The following is a 23949-nucleotide window of genomic DNA, read 5'->3' as shown; positions in this document are numbered from 1 at the left end:
TTTCAAACCAGAGAGGGAAATTAATTCAGTTCTAGGATCCGCTCCTTTCATATATTTTTCCCCAAAACACCATTTGCTCAGCAAACAAATGAACGGGGAAAAGCTGTAACTTTGTTCTCGTCTTAAAGGCGATCAAATGCCCCAATTTTTACAAATCCCTTGGAGGATGGAAGTTCTGCTGCATGAGGTGACCTGAAGAGCTGGAGCACTGCATGTGGGAGGAGGAGGAGGAGGAGGAGGAGGAGGGATGGACTGGCCGGCTCAGCTCTAACACAGCCGGTTGGTGAAGACACCGACGCTCCAGGGCTGCATCCGTCGGGAATCGGCTGCGATTTGCTGGGCTGAGCCCACGTGGCTGCAGGTTTGGCATCGAGGGGAGCACACGCGTGACTTACGCTGGTTGGAGCCCTCCGGCGTTTACACCTTTAGTGAGCTGGACCCTTTTTTCCACTACTATCCATCCAAATACCTTGTTTCGTACAAGTCCAGTTCAGGTGCGCGGTGTCGCAGGTGTTTATACGTTGTTTTTTAAGAACTGTCCTCAATCGTTGCAAACCGAAGCGCGCTGGCAAGCAGAAGCTGCTACAGATGTTTCCATGAGAAGGTTGCAGCTCTTCTTTCTGGTTAAGCTCCGCAGACACATATCTAATTACAGCTTTGTGGCCCGAGATAAGGTTATAGAGGGAGGGAAGTGCGTGCTGAAAATCAGTTTAAATGATTTGAGGGCAGCGACTTAGTGCTGGGGGTGCTGCCTTCGCACCGAGAGCGGACGCAAAATGCTGGCGGCGCGCACGGGGACCATGGGGGGTAAAAATGCTGAGGAAACGCTGAAGCTGAGGAAGCAGTCGGTGCTTTCCCTGGGGAGCAGGGAGAGAACCCTGAAGAGCTCCTCGGAAAGCGTGAAGGAGGGCCGGGCGCGGGCCGGCCAGCCGCAGCAGCGTGCCCGACGGCTGGCTCTGCTGCGGGAGCTGGAGATGAACTGGTACCTGCGGGTCTGCGAGCTCTCCCACGAGTACACCATCGCCTACACCACTGGCATGCCCCACAGGTACGTACCCCGCTCGCAGCAGCAGCCTGCGCTCCAGGAAACGCTGCTGCTGGTGGTGATGATGGTAGTAATGATAACAGAGAGCTTTAGGCTTTAATCTGACTTTTCTCATGATTTGTTTTGGTTTTTTTTCCTGCACCCGATGGATGTGCTTTAGAGCTGAAAATTCTGCAAACTTGTTTCTTAGTTTCCGTAACTGCTTCGGTATAAACTACCTGTGGTTACCCAGCCTTGTTTCTCATGAGCTGTTTTGTCCAAATGGCTCTAGTTTTGTTTGTATTTAGCTGAAAAGTTGCCGCTGTTGTGCAGGGGCTGTGTGAGTGACAGGAGAAAAGGGCAGGAAAGCCTTGGCTGGGTGCTGCTGGCCGCGGGTCCCCCTTCCCTCCCCGGACCCAGGCAGCGGCAAACAAGCCACTGGGGAGGGGAAACCTGCAGCTGCTGAATTTCTAATTCCAATGATCTTAAATGTCACAGCTTCCAGAATCTGATCTTACTCTTTTAAAAAAAAAAAAAAAAAAAAAGTAAGGGGATATCGGTATTAGTGGAAATTAGACGTGCAACTCTCTAATCTCCTGCACTGAGTAAGAGCCTTAATGAAATAGGAACCCAAATACGAATTTCCTGGCGTTGCTGTCTGTGTCCTGCTGTCCCCAAACAGCACCGGCGTGGTGACGGGGAGGCCGCGGTCGCTCAGGGCAGTTTTGGGGGCTGGTGGAGGGAGGACTTGGGTTTCATTGCCGCAAGGGACCGGGCTGCTGCCGAGGGGGGCTTCAGCATTTTGCCCAGCTCTACACAGATGCATCAGTACCAGCGGGGATTTCAGCTGGGCAGTCAGGGAAAATCTTCCCTAATCCCAGACAGCAGGGGGATCCCTGAGGTGCCTGGCACTAACTGAGATCTGACAGACATGCAGGGAGTAGAAATTAATAAAAATGTCATTAGAATAAAAATTTAGAAACAGGATAACTGGAAGAAAACAAGATAAAACTATGAGAGGAGGAACAAGTAGTTACTAAGTGCAGAAATCTCTAATGAGCCCAGTGAAGGAAATATGAGGGGGTCTGTAGACTAAGCCTGAGCAGTTTCTTGGGCACGGTGCTCGGGGGGCACAGCAGCCCCTGCTCAGGCACCCGTGGTCTCAAACAGTGCTGTGAAAGCGAAGCGCTGGGGAGTCACTTCTGGAAAACGCTTTCTAATGGTGCTGCTCCATACAAGCCCCTAAAACTCCAGTGAAACTCTTGCATCTAAAAAATTCAGAAGAGCTTGTGGAAATATTTCTTTGCCATTGGTTCACCTTGCATTAGCGATGAGGAGAGAGCTGGAGCTGACAGGAGGTGAAGCAGAAGGGGGATTTATTTTGGGAGACGGGGAGAGTGAGTATAAGGAGTCCCAGCTGCAGACCTGTCTGTGGCACCTTCCGCAGAGATCACAGCTACAGCCCCCGGTGTGACACGGCTGCAGGGGAAAAACACGGCTCCTACGAGACAGGGATGGCTGCAGCCACCGGCACGTTTCCCTCCATGCTGCAGAGTCGAGTTTGGAAACATCTCCTGCACCCCACCGCTGGTGCTGCGGTTCAGTCACCGCCGGGAGAACGGGGTCCCCGTCTTCAAGCAGCTCTGTGTGGGGGTACCAGGGGGGTAGGGCAGGACCCCCCCAATGCCCCAGCCTGAGATGCTGGGGATATGAAGGTCCGTTAGTGCTCTCATGGCCTCGGTACAACAGTTGCAGAGAAAGAATAGCTGGGTAACGCACATGCCCATGCCAAACGCCCCTCTGTGACATTGAATTATAATCTTTTAAAATATGTTCTAGGTTTGGGATCAGTCTTTGTTTATCTGCTTTGAAAGATTTAAGGATTAGTTGACTTCATGATACATCCATCACTTGATTATTTAACTTATTTTTCCAATGTATTTGGGATTGAAATGACAGTCAGAAAATGGCTTGATATTTAGAACCGAAGACCCTCAGAAATCTACCTCCATGGTGTGTGTCGTACGTCGTCAGCATTTCTTCGCTGTGGGCTGGTGCTGGTCGGGGAAGGTCGCTGCCATCCCCCTGGGTGTTATCTTACCTGGAGGGTGCTGGATGCCCTCGCGTGGTGGCTTTGGTGACACAGTGAAACCTGTGCTCTTTCTCCCATCACCTCTCAGGGATGAAGATCCTGAGAACCAGAAACTTTTTGCTTGCTCTTTAGCAGCGGTGAAATAACTGTCAGTTGGTTTTGGTACGTTTAGTTTTAGGCACAGTGCTCAGACCTGTCCTCGCCTCGTGCACCGTGCCAAGAAGCAGCCGGTTCTGTGGAGCAGGAGGTTTCGTAGGCTGGTGGCATCTCAGGGGCTTTGCCCGTCCATGCAGGGGCTCCTGCAGCAGCGAAAGCTGGTGCTTATTCCCTGCCCTGGCTCCAATGCCCTTAGCTCGTTCCTTTCTCAAGCATTTCCCTTGTCTGTTTGGTTTTATGTTATTTTTTTCCTCTCGGTGTTTGCCTGCTCCATAGCCTTTGTTTTCTTATTAACTGACAAAGCCCCAGGAGGCTGCAGGTACTGGGGATGTTCACAGACCAGGTAACCTGAGCTGTGAGAGTTCACAACGAACTATGAGAAAACAAAATGTTTTAATGACTTGCGTAAGAGATGCTCACAGTATTCATCAGCCCAACCTTAGGCCTGAAATAAGCCCTGTGAGAATATTTGTTTTACATTTATTGGCCTTGGATTTCATCCCAAACAAATATTTCTCATTATCTAAATATAAGACCTGGGAAACAGGCTCGGTGCTCTATTCCCACTGGCAGTCCTTACCCCTTGGAGTACTTGACCATTATAGGTTTCAGCAGATGAACAAGATTGCTGATCTTGGCCAGAATCCATCCTGGGCATCAGTTAAAACGAGCCAGTTGCGATAATATAAAGAATGGCTGGGAGCAAAATACTGCTCCATAGTCCTGTGGTCCTCGTGGGCAACACAACCCAGCTTAAACCGTCTTACACTGGTGGGGGTGTGATGGCTCTGGGCTCTGCTCTCCACACACTGTTGGGTGGAAGCTCCTGAAGTCCCCACACTCCGGCACCTGCTGGGCGTCGAGGGCGTCTCTGCAGCCCCGCGTGTGGACCATGCACTTGTACAAGCCCTCCTGCGCAGATATCCCGCCCCACAAGCCCAGCCTGCAGAAGCCGAGCGAAGGGCTTCTCCTGAAAGGCCGAAAGCAAAGCGCGGCCCCCCGGGCCCGCCCGCCGGCCGAGCGCTGGCCGGGGAAGCCCAGCCCAGCCGCTGACCTGAAGCAGCTGGAGAAGTTCCTGCACCTCCATGGGCTGTCGCTGCACGAGACCGTCCGGGCCAAGACGGGGATGAAGTACAGGTACTGGCTGCTACTCGGTGCTGGCACTTTGGTGGCAAACAGCTAACACTACGGGAAATTTGACTGAGCGACCTGTGCGCACCTTCAGGCAGGCTTACAAAATCCGAACGCCTTCCCGGGTTTAGCAGATTTTCTTCTCTAACTTTCTGAGCAGGGTAAGAATCACCACGACTTTGAGCAATGGTAATTGCGTGTGACCGAGTCTCTTAAAACTTTGATTTTTTTCGCTTAAATTTTTAGCTTTGTAAGCTAAACTAAGTTTAGCTTCATTGTTTGTGTCCATCTACTGAACTGCCTCTTTCAGATTTGGGTAGAAGTATTTACTCTTTCCGGTGTTTTAATGAAAACTCATTTATTTATATGCATTAAAAGGATAATGGCTGGACAGCAGAGTGACATCATGGAGGACAGAGGTGTTCTGACTGTGGCTGGTGCTTTGATGCAATGTCTGTCCTCACTCTGCCCTAAAACTGGAGCAAAGGGACTGAAAGCCTGAGAACCAGAGTCTGGCTGGGTTCAGGCTGGAAAATAGATGTTTTGTGTGTGCAAAGGAGAGGGACCTCCTCCATGCAGGGAGCTGGGACAGCCTGGGGACAGGGGGCGTAGGCTGTGGGACAACGGGTGAGGAAGACATCCGTGTGCTCAGTCTCTCAGCTGTAATTTTGTTTTGTTTCTGAAGAGGTCTATTTTAAAAGGATGACATCCCATATGGGACGTAGATACATTCTCTGTGCTTCTAATAAAAGAAAATTTTCTTCAAAACATTTGCTTTCCCTAGAGATTGACTTTTGCCCAAAGCCAGTCTGAGCTTAAAATTGAAATAAGACAACACGTTTATTATTTTTATGGAAACAGCACAGTTGTGTCACAGCTTTAGCTGCTGGCTGGGGAAAATTGTTGTTGTTTGGAGACACTGTCCAGGGGGGGAGTGAGAGTGTGAAAACTGTTTTGGAGCCAGCAGCAGGAGAAACGGTGAAGGGCTTTGTACCTCTGCTCTGCCAGCACCGAGGGAATCCTTGGAGCAACTTGGGGTTACACCTTGAAAGCTGATGGAAATGTGTAGAGGACTGAGCCCGCAGTGTTCAACTGATGAAAAGGGAAAATGTCCAAAGGCAGCGGGACGGCATCCCGGGGGCGCTGCGCTCAGAGCAGAGCTCTGACAGAAGCAACCCCCGGTGTCCCCCCAGGTGAGCAGGGGAGGGACACCGAGGGGACACCGGTGTGAGATTCTGACTAACTGGGCTTGTTGGATCTGGAAGCTTGCCTCCTTTCGAAGGAGAAATTCCTTTGCTCCTCTTCTGATGATCCTAATCCCACGAGGCAGTTGTGTTTGGAACGGTTGGTGTTAGTACACACACGAAAATTCCCATTTATCCAATTTCTCTGCTAATTCTGCGCGTTCTATGGTGTTGGTGCCCCCCAGACATGGTTTAACACCTCCTGTGCCCTTGCTGAGAAGCACAAGTAATGTTGCAGTCACACAGCGTTCCTGTAAAGGGGTTCTGATCTGGTGTCTTAAGCTTCCTCCGCAGAAGATTATCCTGCAAACCGCCCTGATGTACAGACACCTCCCTGAGACTGAGTCTGGCTGCTGCTGAGTCAAAAACGCGTTGGCCAAAACTCAACAGCAATGTTCATCTCTACTTGCTGCTGCACAGAAAACATGCCTGGGCTGGAGGAGAAAACTTCTCTAGGGATGGATACCCCATCCCCAAACCTGCTGGAAACTGAGTTTTTAAGTCACAGAAAAATTTAATTAATGAGATATTCTGGGACTGTGCAGAGGGAGTTGGTGTTGGCCTTGAGGCTTTGCCCGGCGCCATGGGCTGCGGTTGCATGCTCAGCTCCAGCACGGGCTCCGTGTCCGCCGCTTCGTGCACCTTCTCTTTCTTGGCTTATAAAATGGAGTGGTCTTCATTCATCGGAGCCTTTAGTCATGACTAAAACAAAGCACACATTTAATTTCTTTTGAAGCTGATGGATTCAAGTATATGCTCAATTTTAAGGATGTGTATTTGTCACAGTTGACAGAAAGAGCTGTAAAATATCACATTTCCCATCGATCGTACCCTGGAGAAGGGAGGCTCCTGCAGCAGAGGGCTGTGCAGAGGGCTCTGCTGATTTTCTCTGGTTTTCCAGCAGTCATCACTTGCTGCACTCTGTAGATTTTTGCTCTTCTAGCTTTAGAAGCATGGAGACTCTTCTAGTTTTATTGTGAGTGCGAACATTTTCTTTTCCAGCTTGGTTTGTTTCACCTTCCAGACATGTCTTCAGCCCAAAAGACAGCCCAATAACAGCATCTTTTTTTAAGAGGTATTTAATTATGTGTGGAAAGTAATGAATTGTTAACAAGAAACACTTACTAAATATGCATAAGCTGGTTTATTTGTAGGATGATTAGTTCTTTTTCCTTTCATTGCTTTAGCAAATACAGCTTAGTTCAGCCTATTACTGAATAACTGGAAGTGCAGCAGCGCATGATCTTTGTTTCTGATGACAATAGTATTTCTCTCAGACAAAACGCCATTTGCAAAGCCAATTTGGTGTCTCATTATCCAACGGGGTGTTCGTCGCATGGCTTCCTTCCATACACACTTTGCTGGAGTTTGAGCTCTTTTCAAACCGAATTATGGGGCTGGGTTTGTCTTCACGGCTGGGAAGCTGTGACTGTAAAACTTCTCAACGTTCTGCTCATGGATGGCTAAAATAGCATCTCTGCACTCGGGCAGCTGCAGTTTGAGAGCCTGGAGGGGAAATATTATATGTACACGTTTGCAAAAGCACCCAGGCAACTTTTGCAAAACATTCTGCTGGCAAGTGTTACAGGTGGAAAGTATTTAGGGAGGTCACAGACTCCAGAGGCGCTGCTGGATTAACCCACACAGCAACCGGCGGAGCTGGGCGTGTGGTTTTCTTTTTGTATTTGATCTACTTTATATTTAGTTGAGGTTTGGTTTGAGGAGGGCGAGTTCTCCCTGCAGCACACAAGGAAACTCTCTTCATTTGGAGCAAGCCCTCCCCAGGCTTCCCACAGGAAACCTGCGGGAGCTCCTGCAGCCTGAGAAAGCGCTGGGATGCTCTGCCCCGTTCTGTTGCTTTTGTAGGTTAAGTTAATTAAAAACTTAAAATTTAGGGGTGTCATGCTGAAGCTCTTGTGTGAAGGCTGGCCAGCAGATAGCCCTTTGCAGGATGTTTTCTGTTCTGGTTGCACTGGGAAATGCCACCAGCGCAGAGCAAGCACTCGGCCGGTGCAGGAAGGAGTTGGGCCGCGGGGAGGAGAGGGCACCTGCACGTCCTCAGAGACAAAGTGATGGTAAAACTTGTCCTCACTCATTTTTTTTTTTCTTTTACCCCAAATCGCTTCTGGTCTTGTCTGATGTACGAGGAGAAGGACAAAGTGGAGGCTTGTGCTGGTGCACGGCAGGTGGAGGTGCTGGTGGTAAAAATAGTGCTGTGACCAGGTAGCTGGTATCTCTTGATTCTGGAAAATAAAAGTACTTACTGTGGCTAAGTACAGCAAGAGGAAATACCAGAGACCTCTGGGGACAAACTGATGGCCCAAGGGCTGTGATTTGTGTGTCTAATGTGGTGTGTGTCTTGCGTTGGTACGAGTCTGTCAGGAAAAGTAATAAGGGAGTGAAATATTCAGTCTGCAGGGCCAGAATGAATGTTATTCCTCATCTACATCCTTACTTACTGTCTAAGTATTACTAGAGATCAAATATGCTAAATTTACTGGAACGGTTCTCCAGTTTGGTAACCTCGCCCAGACAGCTATGGCACTTGGCTAACAGGATCAGATCCTGAAATAGCACAAGGCTTTTGGTGAGTACCAGGATTTTGTGATGGCTGCCAAAGGCACCGACCAGCATGGGCAAAAAGATAAAATACTCCTGCAGAAGAACTATTGCTGAAAAGTCCCCCGCGTCCCTCTTTATGTAGACAAAAAGGCAAACACCATTTCAGAAAATGTAACATGCGTAACAGTAAAATACTGGGTTTTATATAAATTTCTGGGGGCTGACATTTCAAATCCTGCAGCCTGTACGGGCCATCCCATTTCAAAGGCATACAGTAAGCTGGGCTAGAGAAAGCAGAGAGCTCCGAGCGATGGGATTGTCCCTGCACTGGGTGATTAAACAGGCTTTCATCTGAGGAAAAGAGATGACTGACAGGGATTACAGCAGATGTGTGTAAAATCAGGATCTGCCTGTAGCAAGTTACTTGCTGTCTCCCACAACAGAGGAGCTGGGGGGAATGGCATATGAAATTTCTGGCCAACAGGTTTAAAACACAGGAAAAGCTTTCCCTGCCTTTTGTGATGAAATTGGGGAACTTGCTGCTGTGGGATAGTTTGGATGCTGAAGCTATGAAATAAGTTCAAAACCTTGTTAGGTACCAGGCAAGTCCTTCAAAGGCTTTCAGACACAACGGGGTGGATTTAGCCTCTGTCACAGCAAATTTTTAAATGGCAGAAAGCTGAAAGGCTATACCAGGAAAGGTATCATCTTATAATCTTTTCCCAGGGCATCGTCTGCGCGGGTGCCCCGCGGGGCTGCTTGGCTCTCACTGGTCCTGCCCTGCACACGCTGGGCCCCGGGGTGCGGGGCTGAGCAGGCAGACCCCACTCCTCAGCCCTTCCCCCTCCTTCACGGGCCGTGTTTATACCCCTGCAGGTGCAGGGAATGATCACTCGGCCGTAGCTGCTTCTCCAGGCTCCCTTGGCCAGGCTCATTTCATGCACTGAAGCTTTAAAATATCTAATCTTTAGATGCCAAAATATATGAAAGCGCTTGATGGGGTCCTATAATCCTGCGCTGTAATCCCGTCCTAATCTGCTCAGTCCAGAGCACAGTTGCATTATATTTATTTGGATATAGTTTACAGCGTTAATGTGTTCCCTATTTCCTGTGCAGATTGATCTATAGACCCGCATCCAGCTGTGTCCTCTTTTTATAATAATAGCCCGCATAATTTTTTCATCAGTGCGTTGTTTTTTTATCTTTTTCAGTCTGGTCAAACTGAACTGTATGCTACCTAGTGCGGTGGCAGATATTCCCATGTCTATGCTTTTCCCAAATGATACCAGTTTCCTCTTGCTCCTTGGTTTCGGTGTTATTTTTGTAGGGTTCCTGCCCACACTGTGCATGGACGGGGGAGGACAGGATGAAAACAGGGGATGTGTGTGGGTTGGGATGTGGCCAGGGTATCCGCATGTGTGTGTGGTGTTTGTAGCGTGGCATTTCCTCCCTGAAGTAAGAAATTCCACCTTCCTGCTTGGGAAGAATGGTATCTACAGCCCGTGAGCCCCATTTCCCAGCTGGGTTTCAGCAGGAGGAGCTCTTTAGCTGCTCCTTTGATGCTGGCTCCCTGCTCCTGCTGCTTTCTGCCGGCTCTCACCCTGCCTGCCCAGACGTGAGCGCACACACGCGTGCACACACGCTTCCTTTTGCCGTGTAAGGTCCTCAACAACCGTGTAAAAGCTCAGATCCCCTCTGCCACTACTCCCAGGGTTACTCACACCTTTTGGTAGGAAGCCGTAGGTGGAAGACAAAGCAAACTTGTGTCCTCCCAGTTCACCACCCCAGCAATAAATCCCCGCTCACTCTTCTCTGCGTGCGGAGCAGCAGCTCCTGCCAGGGCCGAGCAGGGATTTGCACGCTTGCTCCTGCTTTTCACGCACCTTCTGCTCCTGTCAAACTCCAGCTTGAGAGCCTGCCCTGCCAGATGCTGAATAAATCGCCAGCTCTGTGGGCAAGGAGCTGCCTGCTGAGCCCGCTCCCCGCTCCCCGCTGCGGCATCGGCAGCGCAGAACTGATCCAGCGTCTCTCCAGGGAGCTGACTTGGAAGTTTGGGATATTTATGGGTATATTTATGTACAGGCTTGAAGTCTGCAGTCTGTGTGCCTGCCTGCCCTGGGATAAAACTCAGTCCATTCTGACTTGGTTAAAACAGGTTTTATCCGGGAGTCTTTGGGCTGACTTTGGGATCTGCTGATGTTGCCCTGACACAAACCGCTGAACAGCAGATCCGGGGGGGCTGAGTTTAGGAAAAGACCAGCTAAACCTCCGCTAGCAGTTGTCAGGGTCGCTGGTTTGTTTCAAAGCTCCGTCCTTCAGGAAATGATCATAAAGCCAGGCTCTGGCGAGGCTTCGAAGGGGTTGGCTTCAGTGCCAGGCTGAGGGCAGGGCTCTGTCGCCGGCCGTCGTGCGCTCCGGCAACGCTGACTCAGCGCTTGGCATCGCAGGTGGCCGCGGCTCAGGTGGAACGAAAATGGATTTTGGTCTTCGATACAAATCCAACCACTGACGCAACTGCAGCTCTTCTGCTTTGCTTAATTGAAGTAAATAACCAAACGCGACGGCAGCTGCTCTCCCTCCCTGCCCCGTGTCCGTCCCTCCCACCTCAGGTCTCCCAGTATGAACAGAAAATGCTCTTTTTCAGCCCCAGCAGCGCAGGGCTATGGCCCAGTCTGGGCTCAGAGAGGTCCCTTGATTTTTCTTTCTTGGTTATTAATCCTAGTTTGTACACCAGTAATTATTAATAGTGAGTTTTCATTGCATTCTGAGTTTGCAGGGCTTGAAAGCTTGGGGTAATGTAAAAAGGAAACTTTCCTGGAAATGCAGTGCTTTGTCAAGTCTAGCAGATTCCAAAGGCAAAACATTTAGAATAAAAAATGCCCTTTTGAGACCTGGGGATATCAGGAAGAATTTAGCAGAATCGGAATAAGTCTCCGAGAGGAGGCAAAGCTGCAGCATGATTCCAATCGAGCCCAATTTTAACAGGGAGCTGCCAGGCACAGGCACCCCTCACCATCGGATTGCAGATTTCTCCTCTTGCTCAAAATTATTCCAGCGTCAGGAGACGATTTTGGTTACGGTTGATGCCAGCCCTGAAGGAGAGGGGGCTGGTCTGGGAGTGCCTCTGTGGGGCTACCCCACAGCACAGGCCCAACCAGTGGCCACTTCCCGGGACTGACCACAGTAAATAACACGGGAATAATAAATCAAACATGGGGCAGAGCTGGAGCACGTACCCCGCACGGCGCTGGGGTGGGGATCTCCTGGGATCCTGCTCTTGGTGTTTCTCAATGTACTTCCATAAAGGATCTTGATTATGAAAGGGATCTGAGCCCTGGGCTCGGCACGGGTGAGGCCACCCCTCGGTGAGGGGGTTCAGTGTTTGGCCCCTCACCCCAAAAAGGCCATTGAATGACTCGAGCGTGGCCAGAGAAGGGCAACGGAGCTGGGGCAGGGTCTGGAGCACAGGTCTGCTGGGGAGCGGCTGGGGGAACTGGGGGGGTTCAGTCTGGAGAAGAGGAGGCTGAGGGGAGACCTCCTGGCCCTCTGCAACTCCCTGCCAGGAGGGGGCAGAGAGGGGGGATGAGTCTCTGGAGCCAAGGCCCCAGCGCCAGGCCCCGAGGGAATGGCCTCAAGCTGCCCAGGGCAGGGTCAGGCTGGCTCTGAGGAAGGATTTCTGTGCAGAAGGGGCTGTTGGGCGTTGGAATGGGCTGCCCAGGGCAGGGGGGAGTCCCCGGGATCCCTGGGGGGGTTGAAGAGTCGGGCTGAGCCAGCGCTGAGGGATCTGGGGGAGTTGGGAACGGTCGGGGGGGGGTCATGGTTGGGCTGGAGGAGCTGCAAGGGCTTTCCCAACCTGGATGATTCTGGGAGTCTGTGAAATTCCAGGTGTAACTGCAGTATTTCAGGCTGCTGCTTCCATCACTGACCCTCCCCTCCTCTGGGCAGCCTGTCATGCTGGTGTGAGTACGAAAGGCTTGGGGGTGCTCTGGGAGCATCAGCATCACCCCCGTGTGCTCAGCAAGCGATGGAGCGCAGCTGTGCGATGCTTTGTGCCGGTCTTTGAATCCAAAAGTGCTGGGGTTTTTGTTTGTTTGTTTGGGGTTTTTTTACAGTTTATGCAAACCAAAATGATCAGTTGAAATGTATTTTTATTATCCTGTGTTTTTCCCCATACTGAGGTGACCACCTTTCTACTTCTGCATCTCCCCATTGGGTAGAGGCCCTCAAGGCAGCTGGGGTCCCCCCAGCTCTGCTGTGTGCAGCTGCCCGGGGAGCCTGCCTTGAAAGGCAGCTTTTCCCACAGCTAAACTGCCTGCTGCAGCCCTGCTACTGCCTGATAAGCCTCTTTTTCTTGTTTTCAGTGTGCATTTTCTAGTTGCTCGGCTTCAGCCCCATTCCGGAAAGACTCCAGAAGACAACACAGTGTTTCCGTAATTTCAGTAGCACGGTTGCTATTTTTTTTCTGGGGTGTTTGTGAGGTACATGGGGGTGTTTAGTGTGTCCAAACAGGCACGATGAGGCTGTTGAGGGGGAGCTGCTTACAGCTGTCCAGCCACAGGCAGGGTAAGAATCTCCCCCCGCCAGCCCTCGGTCGTCCATCCCAGCTGGGGTGATGAAATGCACATTTTTCTCTGCAGAAGAAGACACCCCGTAGATTGCAAGAGTAATTATTCTTTTCCCCCGAGGACCCGATGAGTGGGTTATGCATTTGGCAGTAAGTAACGATCCTCTTGCAAATCCTTTTGTTAATTAAATGGGCACCGTTCCAACATGAAAGTGGTTGTTCATACCATTTGGGACGCACTCTTGGAGACCAGGGACTACTTGCTTGGCCAGCACTGGCCTTGGGAAGTACAGCGGATCCTTGGCTTGGCAGTGCTTGGAGGTCACCTGAAGGCTTGACAGCGCCTTGCGTTTAATTTACTAAGAAGACATTATGCTGCTCTGAGGTACGTCATGCTCCTGCCTTGGGTGCAGAAAACCCAAAGCTAAGAAGCCTTTGCAGAGGGCTCTGGGAGTGAAAAGAGCAAGATTTTTCCCCTTTGTCCCAAGGAAGTGGAGGGAATATTAGGGAGCTAAAGCTAAAGCCAGACCCTGGCTTTTTCCGGCAGCAGCATGCTCTGCCTGCACCCCTGGGCAAGCACAAAACTGGCCCAAAGCCTGCTCCAGCAAGACCTCCTGGTGGGAGAAGTCACCCTGTTCAGGTAAAAAGCAGATTCCAGAAGTCCTGAAATGCTGATTTTTTAACTAGCGATGCAGGCTAGTAACTAAGTCGGGGAGGAAGTGCTGACGCAACGGTCTTTGCTGTATCGCCTTCCCCGCAGAGGAGTCTGGCAGTGTGAAAAGGCAATGATGAAATTAATTGGACTGAAGATAATTTCTTAGTAATCTGCTGCACTTCAGCAAATGACATTGTTCTGGGTGATGTGATAATTCTCTTCAATGACTAATTCCAGCAGATGCCTCTCGTTATTTTGAGACTGCTGGTCAGTGTGAAGAGTTTCCTCTCCGAGGCGGGGAGTGAGGTCTTGTGCCAGTTTTGCTGGATGGAGCTGATGAGATTCTTACCCCGTGCCACTCACTTTAACAATTAGAAATGTTGTTGCAGCTGAGAGAATCTCAGGAAAAGAATTAAAATTATTAAAAAAACCCCAAACTATTTGGGAAGGTGATATTTTAATAGTGCTTGTTATTCGGTGTTGGTTTATATGAGATAACCAGTGATGGAGACACTCAGATTTTGTTTAGTTTGCTCACAAAAGAGCGCAGAACCCCCCACGCCGACTGGAGAAGGGCACAGCTTGAGTGAAAGCTGAGGAGTCCTGAGTGAGTGGGACGTTGGACGAAGGGGCATCCATTGGAAGAAAGTTTTGCAAACAACACAGTCTGCCGTAGCTCGTCTTTATCCTGACCCTCTGCCAGCTCATCTCAAAGAATCAAAAGTTATTGCATGATAATTAGTCATCCATCTGCTATAGCATGTCCCAGAAAAGGGCAGAATGGAGCTGTGTATTATTCAGCATTCAAGACCGAGACCTTAGCAACATATTTCTTCATATAAGTTAATTTAGAGTTTTAAGCTGTTACAAGTAATGCTTCGGTGATATTTGACGTGTCTGGATAACAAAGTAATATACATAATTGCCTAGGATCTACAATTCAACAGGCACAGCCAGGTTGGAAGAACACAGCTTGGGCTGAGCTTTATTTGGAATACATTTATCAATCAGATTATGCAAAGCACCTGGGAAAAAACCCTGCGTTTTCTGCATGCACAGTCTAGAACGTGAATATGGCAAAATGGAAAACCGCTTGTTTGCCACAAGCTGCCAGCCTCAGTGCGCTCCTCTAACTCTTGACCTTCTTTAACTATTTTATGGTTTTACAGTAGAAAAGCGTGGCTGTAGTTGAAAACACAAGGTGTTATTTAAGGGCTCCTGCAGGGGGGTTGGCCTGTGGCTGGCCCACGGGCTGTGCTCAGGGTGGGTGTCCCTTGGTGCCCCCAGCCCAGGCTCTGCCCCGCCACACAGGGAGAGGGCGTGTGGGGTCCCTCAAAACCCCCTGAAATACCACAGAAGTGAGAAAAGCGTTTGACCGCGTGCTGTCTGGTGTCCCTGGGCCTGGCACAGCAACCCCGTATGCCGCGGGGTGGGCGCTCAGTAACCAGGATACCCCTGTCGGGGGCTCCAGCCCCACTGGGGCGGGGAAAAAGGACAAGAAAACCTCTTGTACCGTGCAGTGGAGCTTTGTGCAGCTCTGAGTGTTTTAATCATGTTTAATCCTGTTCGGTGTATTACAATACATTAAAATAATGGTCATTGGAGCCCATCTTGTAAGCCACAGGCTTTCAGTCATGTGAGAAATGGAATAGATAACATGGGAAAATTGAATTACCTGGTTTGGAGCGGGGGGTAGCGCAGGTAATAGTGATAGGGAATGTGCTGGGGGATGTGTCCATCTGCAGGGATGAGCGGCTGGGGGACTGAACTGGGTGCCTACTTGCTTACATCCTCTGTAAGACACAGAAAGCTCTGGGTCTCGGTTTTAGTATTGATTCTTTCACGTTACATTAAGTGACAATTTATTTAACATTGCACAGAGCTGGCTAGCTGTTGCAAATTCTTTGGTAGCAGGCGGCTCCCTCGGTGCCCGCGGCTGTACCGGGGGGCTGTTGGCTGTTGGTGGGGATCCTGGTGTGGCCAATGAGCATCCGTGGGGCTGGCGAGGGGGCACCTTGGGCACCCGGTGGGGACTGAAAATTAGATGGGAGTTTGTTCACAAGTTGCCTGTGAGTGGATTTCAATATGGTGTACGGATTGCACACATTATATAGAAATGCATGCAAAATAAAAAAAAATAAAAAAGAAAAAAAGGAGGGCTCTGAAACAGTGTGGGTTTATGAAGTTGTAAAAGGAGAATTTTGCTGCTTATTTTTAAATCCCGTTTTCTCCAGGCTGAGCTGGTGCAGCCGTAGCCGAGGGTCTCTGCTCCAGGGGCTCAGCTCCTGCTGGGGCAGAGCAGAAACCCTCGGCAGCGCTGCCGGCAGGGAAACCATCTCACACATTCATCACCCTGCTGGTATCTGGCTCAATTCTAATTAGAATTAAGCAAAGCTAGTGTATTTTTCATGCCGGTTTTGATTCGTTTATCGTTTTATCACATCCTGAACGTTTAGCATTTTATCATACCCTGTAACGCAAACGTGAGGGCTGCAGAAGAACAGGGCAGCCTCCCGGGGGCTGGGAAGATGCTGCCCCATTAATACCCCAGTCTCAACACACTGGCCCAGTCAGCAGAGCCAGCAGCCCGGCTCCGTTTGCCCACGCTGCCCCATTCCCCGTTTCAATCCCTCCTGGGAGGATGGAGCCCTCGCAGCCTGGCTGGCGGGTGCAGGGCTGGAGCTGATAACAGATCTCAAGGGCTATCAGAAGCAGCTTGGGGTGGGTGCTGCAGCCAGCCTGGCTGAAAACCTGCCAGAAAGACGCTTTTTAACTAAAAAACATTTAATGGGAATTTTGATCAGTCTTCCTCAAGTGCAATTACAAATGCAAATTAAGTTTTTCATGTGAAACCAGTGAAAATATGACTGTTTGCTAGATAAGCGCAGTGCTTTTGTTCTGCAGCTCATTTCCTTGCCAAGCTTCCAGGGTTGTTATCAAAAAGAAATGTTCCTCGTGGATTTAGATATACCCAAAAGAGCTACAAATAGCTGCGGGGTTTGTCGCTGCTGCTTCAGACAGGACCCACTCCTCAGCTGGGCTTGTGAGCATCCTGCCGCAGCAAGGCCTGGGCTGTTAATTGAAATTAATACCACGGGAGCCCTTTGGGGAGCTGCAGCCTAACGCCAGCTCGCTCCTGGGCTCTTCTCCTCGCTCTCCTGGGCGGCAGCGCTCGGGATCTTGCCAGGGTCCGTATCAGCCCAATTTGTGGAGATGTTAACGGAACTGCTGCAATCATAAGTAATTAGCCCAGCAGGAAACCTGTTTTCAAACAGTTATTGAGATGGAGTGAAACGGCGGAGAGATGCGCATGGGCTGTATTTATAATCAGAGCTTTTATGGCCCAATGAAACTTTTATTGGGACATAACGCAGAATTTCCCTGAGTGCATCCTGCTGGGCTGCGGAAGAGTTATCGCGTGGAATCTGAAAGTCAAGGATTTGGGGCAGTATATTAAGGTAATTCTCGTGAAGGCCAGTCTTGGAGGCTACTGCCTAAACCGTCTGTGCTGGGTTTTGGAAAGGCAGCTGCAGACAGACTGCAGTGCCTGTAACGAGGTCTGGTCTGTTAGATAAAATAAAGGAGGGCACTTTTCAGGTGAAAAAGCTCCAAGGGCAGAACTCTGCATTCCCCTAGCCCCGCTTCTGGAGCATGATCCTGCCGTCATGGCACTGCCAGCTGCATTTTGAATGCTTACATGCAGCTTTCTGAAGTTTGGTTGATCCGATTACAGGGCGTGCAAAGCCTTGCTGAGCACCTGTCAGCGTCCAGCGTGGTTAAGAGTCTATCATGAATGCTGAAATCAGGTTTTTCATGTGCCCCTAGCCTGGAAGAGGTGACTTTTTCTGTCCTGCTGCATCTCGCCGGTGCCCGGCACTGCTCCAGCCGCGGGTGCGGAGGGCAGGTCCCTTTCCCCTAGGCCAGGTGTCTGCACCGGGAAGATGGTTCCTTTAATAGTGCCTGTAATTATGTGGTGGTGATGCAGCGGCAATTGTTTGTGTAATGAGCAACGATAACCATAAACTTCTTATGTGTGGCATTGCGCTGGTATGGGAACAAAAGCCGTTTGAGCCTCGTCCCCCTCCGAGAGCTCTGCGTGCCTCCCCGCTGGGCCCTGGGGAGCAGCCACGAGGCTGGTGGGGACATCAAAATGTGCTGGCCCAAGGGGTGCCCTGGAGGGGATGGGACCATGAAATGCTGGGGTTCCAACCCCAAGCCCCAAGTTAAGGTGACATCTGGGTGATTCCCCCAGCCCTTCCCAAAGGGGGGTGAGTTTCCCTTTAGGCTTCCCCCCAGGGTGGGGTGGCCTGGCAGACAGAGCCGTTGGGTAAAGGAGCCCCAGGGGTCCCGCAGTGAGTAACCCAAGGTCAGGGGTCCCACGCAGGGATAAAACCACTTGCAGGAGGGGCAGTGTCTGTGCGTGAGGTGGATGCCCTGTGCAGAGTTCCCTGTTGGGGAAGGACCTCCCGCCTCCCTGGGACTGGGCTCCACTCAGGTCTGGCTTTTGTAAGCACAGGCTGTACAGAGATTCAGTGTGTGGCTTCCTTGGTCTTATGTGTTTGGTTTGTTGACCTGGTTGTCTCCTGTCCCTTCTATGGGAGACTGCATGTCACCATTTATTGCCCCCATTGTTGGCTGTGTGGTGTCGTTGTTGGGGTCAGTGGGATTGATGTCGATTACGTATAACCTGACTGACTTGTTTGTACCCCCAGCGCTCACCCATGGACTGACCCTTTTGTATCAAATACAATTTGGCTATTGGTTCATCGTTATGCTGGCTGTGTCTTTTGTGCTAAGCCTGATAATTGACAAATTTGACCAGCACATGGCTGCTTTGTGCCATGGAGAAAATACCTTTAACCTGCCAGGAGGTGCTGCGCAGTGTGGGCACACAGCCCCTGGCAGGCAGGTGTGCTGGTGCTTGGGCCCCTCCAGATTCACATTCTGGCTGCCTTGCTTAGTGGCACCCAGTGTCCCCAGCTCACTTGAGGTCCCCAGCACCCGGTGGGGACACTGGCCTGCCCAAGGGATTTGGCAAAGTCCTCCACAAACCCCGAGAGAGGCTTGTGGCTGCACAAGTGTAACCTGGTGTGAGCAGCTGGTGCTCTTGGCGCAGCCCCCAGGCGTGCTGGGAAGCATCGTTAGCCATTCCTCCCCGCTCTATGATCTACGTATCATATCTATCCATCCCCACTATATCATATATATTTACTGTGAGGGGGGTGAGGCCCTGGCACAGGCTGCCCAGAGCAGCTGTGGCTGCCCCCTCCCTGGAAGGGTTCAAGGCCAGGTTGGACGGGGCTTTGGGCAACCTGGGCTGCTGGGAGGTGGCCCTGCCCGGGGCAGGGGGTGGCACTGGGTGGGCTTTAAGGTGCCTCCCAGACCAAACCATTCCATGGTTCTATGATTCTGTGATATATGCAGGCACAACCTAAACAAAAAAACCAAAAGCTAAGCTGAAAACAATTGTATACATTGCTGGTAAGGAAGGCTTCTAACAAAGAAACTTTGCAGAGGGGCTCATCTGATATTAGTGCTGGCGGGTCTGCGTTCGCTGCTCTGTTAAGTTGCTGTGTCCTCTCAGCATTGGAGAATTTCAGTTAAAGAGCTTAAACCGGCCGAGACGGCATCGTTATTGGTGACCTGGATTGCTGGGTAGCGTGCAGGGGTGTGTGTTTATATAACCAGCTGCATGTGGTTGGTATCCAGCTCTCCTCCGTACCACAACCTGCAGCCGTGCACCATGGGGGGTTTTACCCGGTGCACAAACCTCTGACTGAAATAAGGTGAAAACATTCCCTATTTAATTATATTGTGATGCAAGGTAACTGGCTTGGTTGATGCGGGGCAGGTGGTGGACATTGTCTACCTGGATTTCTACAAGGCTTTCGACTGGGTTCCCCACAGCCTTCCCCTAGAGAAAATGGTTGTTATGGTCTAGACAAGTGTCTATGGCAAGCACAGCCTGCTGCTGAGGTCTGGACAAGAAGGGCATGAAATTAAGATCTGCCATCTGAAAAGATTACAAAATCACAGAATCATCTAGGTTGGGAAAGACCCTGAGGATCACCTAGTCCAACCATTAACCTAACGCTGACTGTTCCCAGCTCCACCATAGCCCTAAGCCGGAGAGAGCCTGCCACAATTCATATGCAGCTCCTTGGTATTACTGAAAATACAGGTTTAGGTGGCAATCAGGTCAAGTTCAATGAAATAAATAAGATGCTAGTTGATATTTGTTCCGTGAAGAGCTCTGCTTTGGTAGAATGGCATGGCAGAGTCATTAGTGTAAAGAGCCCATGACTGCAACCGTCGAGAACCAAAGTCTCAAGCCAGACTTGGCATAATATTTCAAATTTGCTTCACTATAAGGTGAAATTAAAAAAAAAAAAAAAAAAAGAAAAAGAAAGAAGAAAGCAGTGTGTTCAGCTTGAGCCATGCCAGAGGGTCGGGTCTGCATCAGCTGGAAATGTTTCATCCAACCCAGACCAAAGGACCTCGTTATATTTTTATATTTTGGGCTGCAGAAGCATCTTTTTCCTGCTCATTACAGCAAGAGCCCTGCCTGCAGGGAGCTCCAGAGAAGGGCTTGTCCATCATCTGCTCAGCTGCACGGCCCCAGATCCCCTCTGTGCCTCCACAGGGACCGGAGCGGGTCTGAATAAAGTATTTTTTCCTTTTTGGAGATTTCCATTGTGCTCGCTGCAGCGACGCTCATCATCCTGCCCCTGCAAGGTCCTGGGCAGAGAAACAGCCTGTCCAGGGCGCTGAAACGTGTATTTGTGTAGGAGCTGTAGAACATCTCCTGGCTTCCGCGCTTGCCTAGAGCATCCTGCTTGTCTGTCTTTGGCTCGTGCCTTTATTTTGGACCCTGGGATGGATGCAGCGGCTCCTGGGGCTGGGGATCACGGCAAAGGCAGAGCCAGTGCGGTTGTGAGCATCTGTGTTAAAACAGATTTGCTTGATGAAGCATTTTGAGCAAGTGATTTAATGAGGGATTGTCATCTTCCTCAGGGGGGATATGCATACGTGTGTTTTGGCAAAGAGCTGCTTCAAGAGCAGTTTGGTGGCATAGAAGCAGCACGGGGAGCCTGGCCAGGGGCTCGGGGCTGGGCCTCAGCTGCCACCACACCCCAGCACCGTCCTCCACCCAGGCTCTCACGTGCCTCTTGTTTGATAAGCTCAGGATTTTCACTATACAAAATGATGTTATTCTAACGTTTTAGTCTGGAAGTGATTATCTTGTTCAGGGAAATGAAATAAATCCCATATTTAAATACATATTTCTTTGGCAGGGGCTGTAACCCCTCCAAAGCTAAGCGGCTTGAGTTAATATGCTCTGCAGGATGCGCCAGCGTGGAATGTGACTGTCCCTTTCTGTCCCCTCCCCGGCCCTCCCCTGGCACCCGAGGGCATGGGCAGCCGTGGCAGCAGGGACAGTGACCAGGACCTGGGTGACGGTGACCGGGGCACGTCCCCAGGACCAAGTCACACCGTTTGGCAGTGCCAGCAGAGCCAGCTGCTGGCTGCTGCGGGAAATCTCCGGACACGTATGGAACAAGATGTAAAAATACATCTTCTTGAAAGATCTGTGCCCAGCATGAGGCTGCTGCATGTGCATCAGAATGGGAAATAGTGATAGATAAATATTAATATAATTAATATTAATGTTATTAATATAAACATAATATAAACAAAATACTAATATAATTAGGTGTCTGGAAACTCTCTCAAAGCTAAATCTGGTGCCAAGGGGTCCGACTGCCCCAACCCCGCGCCTGAGGGTGAGTCCAGGGGAGCTGCTGGGGGCTGCAGTTTGTGGGTCGCTGTGTGATTAACTGTTAATCATCTTTTGGAAAATATCGGAAAGTGACTTTGATATAATGCTTTTGGCCCTCAAAGAAATTGCTGTGTAAGCGTTAATGAGCCATTAGATAAACGAACTGCAAAGAGATCCTCAAGCATTCACCTTGTCACCCTTGGCTGCCCGTTGGCTGCCCACCCAGCTGTTCTCACAGCCCCTCCCCAGCAAGAAGGGCTAGGGGGGCTTTTAGAAAACCATGGTGTGCCCCCCTGTAGGGGAGGAGATCAGAGGTTTGTCATCCCGAGTTCAAAGCAGGTCGTCATGGCCACACCGGCCCCTCCAGACCCCCTCGTCTTGCCACCGTGTGCCGCGGGGTGTGTGGGGGGGAGGCACCCTGGCAGGGCCCTGGTGAGGTGGGGGGGTCTCCAGCCTCAGAGTAATTCCCACCCCATGGGGATGGGGGCCTGGGCAGGAGGTGGGCGAGAGGACCCCCGGAGGTGCCCCCCTTCTCCCCTCAACCCTCCTGGGAGCAGGTTTATGGAGGGGGGGGATGTGGGGAACCCCCGTGGATTGTTCCCCCACCGGGGAAGGGATGGCGAGTGACCTGCAGCCCCAACCCTCGCCCACCCACCCGCTCTGCGCTGCCCCCCATGCACACCCTCACCTGCGGGTCTGCAACACCACACCCCCCCCCCCCCCCCCCCCCCGTGTCCCCTTTCCAAGGGCCGCTCTGCCCAGTGGCAGTGATGGGCAGAGGGCCTGGGGGTGACCCCAAATTGTCCCCATCCCCACCTCATCCTCCCACCGCTGCGGTGAGCGGCTCAGCAGCCCGGGGGTCCCCGAGCTGCCCCCGCCCCCCCGGCACAGGGCAGTGGGGCTCCCTGCTTCGACTGCGGCCCCGGCTGCAGCAAGGGACACGGGGGTGACTTGCTTCAAAGACCTTTAGCGCTGCGGTTTATTCGGCTGGGGATGCTGAGGGGAGAAGGGATTAACCCCGGCACTGCTGCCGGTGCGGGTCTGCAGGCGGCGGCTCCGGGCGGCAGAAACACAGGATTAACGTGTTAACTCACCGGCACACTGTAGCAGCGGGATTTTTCTCCCCCTCCCCCTTCTTTTTTAAAATTTTATTGTATTTTTTTCGTAATTAGCCCATTTTAACACCCAATTGCTCCCCGCTAGAAGAGGTCCTCTGCTCGCCGAGCGATGCCGGCAGCTATTTTCCCGGGAGGCGTCAGCCCGAGGCGCCTGCCTTCCCTCCGAGCACAAAGGAGGCCCGTTCCCACGCCTCCCGCAAGCTCCTGACGGGGGATCCCGGCAGCCGCTGCAGAGCCCCCCCGCACCCCCCCCAACCTCTCCCCACCCCGGGTGGGCTGCGATGGGTGGGATGTAGCGGGCTGCTGCGTCTGGGCGACGGCGAGGCGATGGAGATGGCCGGTCTTTAGAAGGGGCTGGCGAGCGAGGGCTCCTCGGGCGGCGCGGCTGCGGGCTCAGCGCTTGGTGGCCCAGCGGGCGCGGGAGCCGGGCTTGCAGCATGCCCGCATCGAATTAGAGCAGCCAGCCAGCCCGCAGCGAGGCAGAGCGGCGGCGGCTGCTGCCGGATCACCATGAAGGAACAGCTTTATGTCTCTGAAAGCACCTGACTGGATGGATGCTTCTGCCTGAGCGGCAGCGAATATTGCAAGGGGAGAGCTGAGAGCGAGCTGAAACCTGCTCCCGCGATTGCTTTGTCGAGTTCGGGGCTTCTCTCCCGCCGGCATCGCAGGGACGCAGGCCGGCTCTCCCGGAGCCCCCCGCTGCCCCGCTGCTGCTGGGAGTCGAAGGTCGGCGGGTTCCCGGGCGCTGGGAGCGAGGGCCGGGCAGCCCGCAGCCGGCCCGGGGCGGCCGGGGGCTCTGCGCGCTGACTCGAGGGGTACGAGGCGCGATGCAAGTGTCCATCGCCTGCACAGAGCACAACTTGAAGAGTCGAAATGGTGAAGACAGACTCATCAGCAAGCAGAACACCACTACCCCGAACGTAGTGAATGCAGCCCGGGCAAAATTTCGGACAGTGGCTATTATTGCTCGCAGTTTGGGGACATTTACCCCCCAGCACCACATTTCATTAAAAGAATCCACCGCAAAGCAAACGGGCATGAAATATAGGTATGGTCACGGTATCGTTCTTTGTTACGTTGCAGTGTAATAGCTCTTTACTTTGCCTCTAAAGAATTGCCTGCCTGGATGCATCTGATTTTGCAGAGGAGCTCCCTGCTAAGGTTATTAATAGATTTTTAAACTTGTGCGTAACTGGATAGCCTTGGGGTCTTAACGTTTTTGCAGGCATATGTATTTGTGATTTTATACAAAAACCACTTGCCTGGGTAGATTATACACAGCATGGTGAATTTATGACAGTGGTGTTAAGATGGTTTCTATTAAGTGCTCAATATAACTTATATTTGTAATAATGAGGAGAAAAATCAATTAGCAAAGCATGTTTGAGGCCGGACAGGGAAAGTTCCTTTGCAGTATGTTGTATGGAGTGAAAAGAAGTGTCTGCTGTGGGTACCATTTCAGCCTGGTCATCTCTCCCTGACTTTTCACCTGGTTCACTGAGTGAAGATGAGATCAAAGCCAGTTTGAGGTGAAATGCAGAAAAATAAATCGTGGGCATTCTTACAATATGCTTCATGCATCTCAGAGATATGGATTCCTCCTAACCTAGGCAGGAAAAATAA

General features: G+C 51.3%; 1 protein-coding gene across 5 annotated transcripts in view; it reads left to right on the top strand.

Annotated features, from left to right (window-relative positions):
- KCNAB1 (potassium voltage-gated channel subfamily A regulatory beta subunit 1) overlaps positions 1 to 23949 on the top strand; it is a 72014-nt gene continuing 48065 nt past the window's right edge. The window contains exon 1 of one of the 5 annotated variants that reach the window (XM_074911960.1): positions 1 to 1048. In XM_074911960.1, the coding sequence (XP_074768061.1) occupies positions 777 to 1048 (272 nt within the window). In that variant the 5' untranslated portion in view covers positions 1 to 776. Of the gene's footprint in view, positions 1049 to 4050; positions 4410 to 22291; positions 23375 to 23949 lie in introns of those variants that run through there. The other 4 variants (XM_074911956.1, XM_074911957.1, XM_074911961.1 and 1 more) reach the window with 4 other exon arrangements.

This window comes from Athene noctua, chromosome 8, assembly GCF_965140245.1.
Source record: "Athene noctua chromosome 8, bAthNoc1.hap1.1, whole genome shotgun sequence".
Lineage (NCBI taxonomy): Eukaryota > Metazoa > Chordata > Aves > Strigiformes > Strigidae > Athene > Athene noctua.
This window is presented reverse-complemented; position numbering and strand designations above follow the sequence as displayed.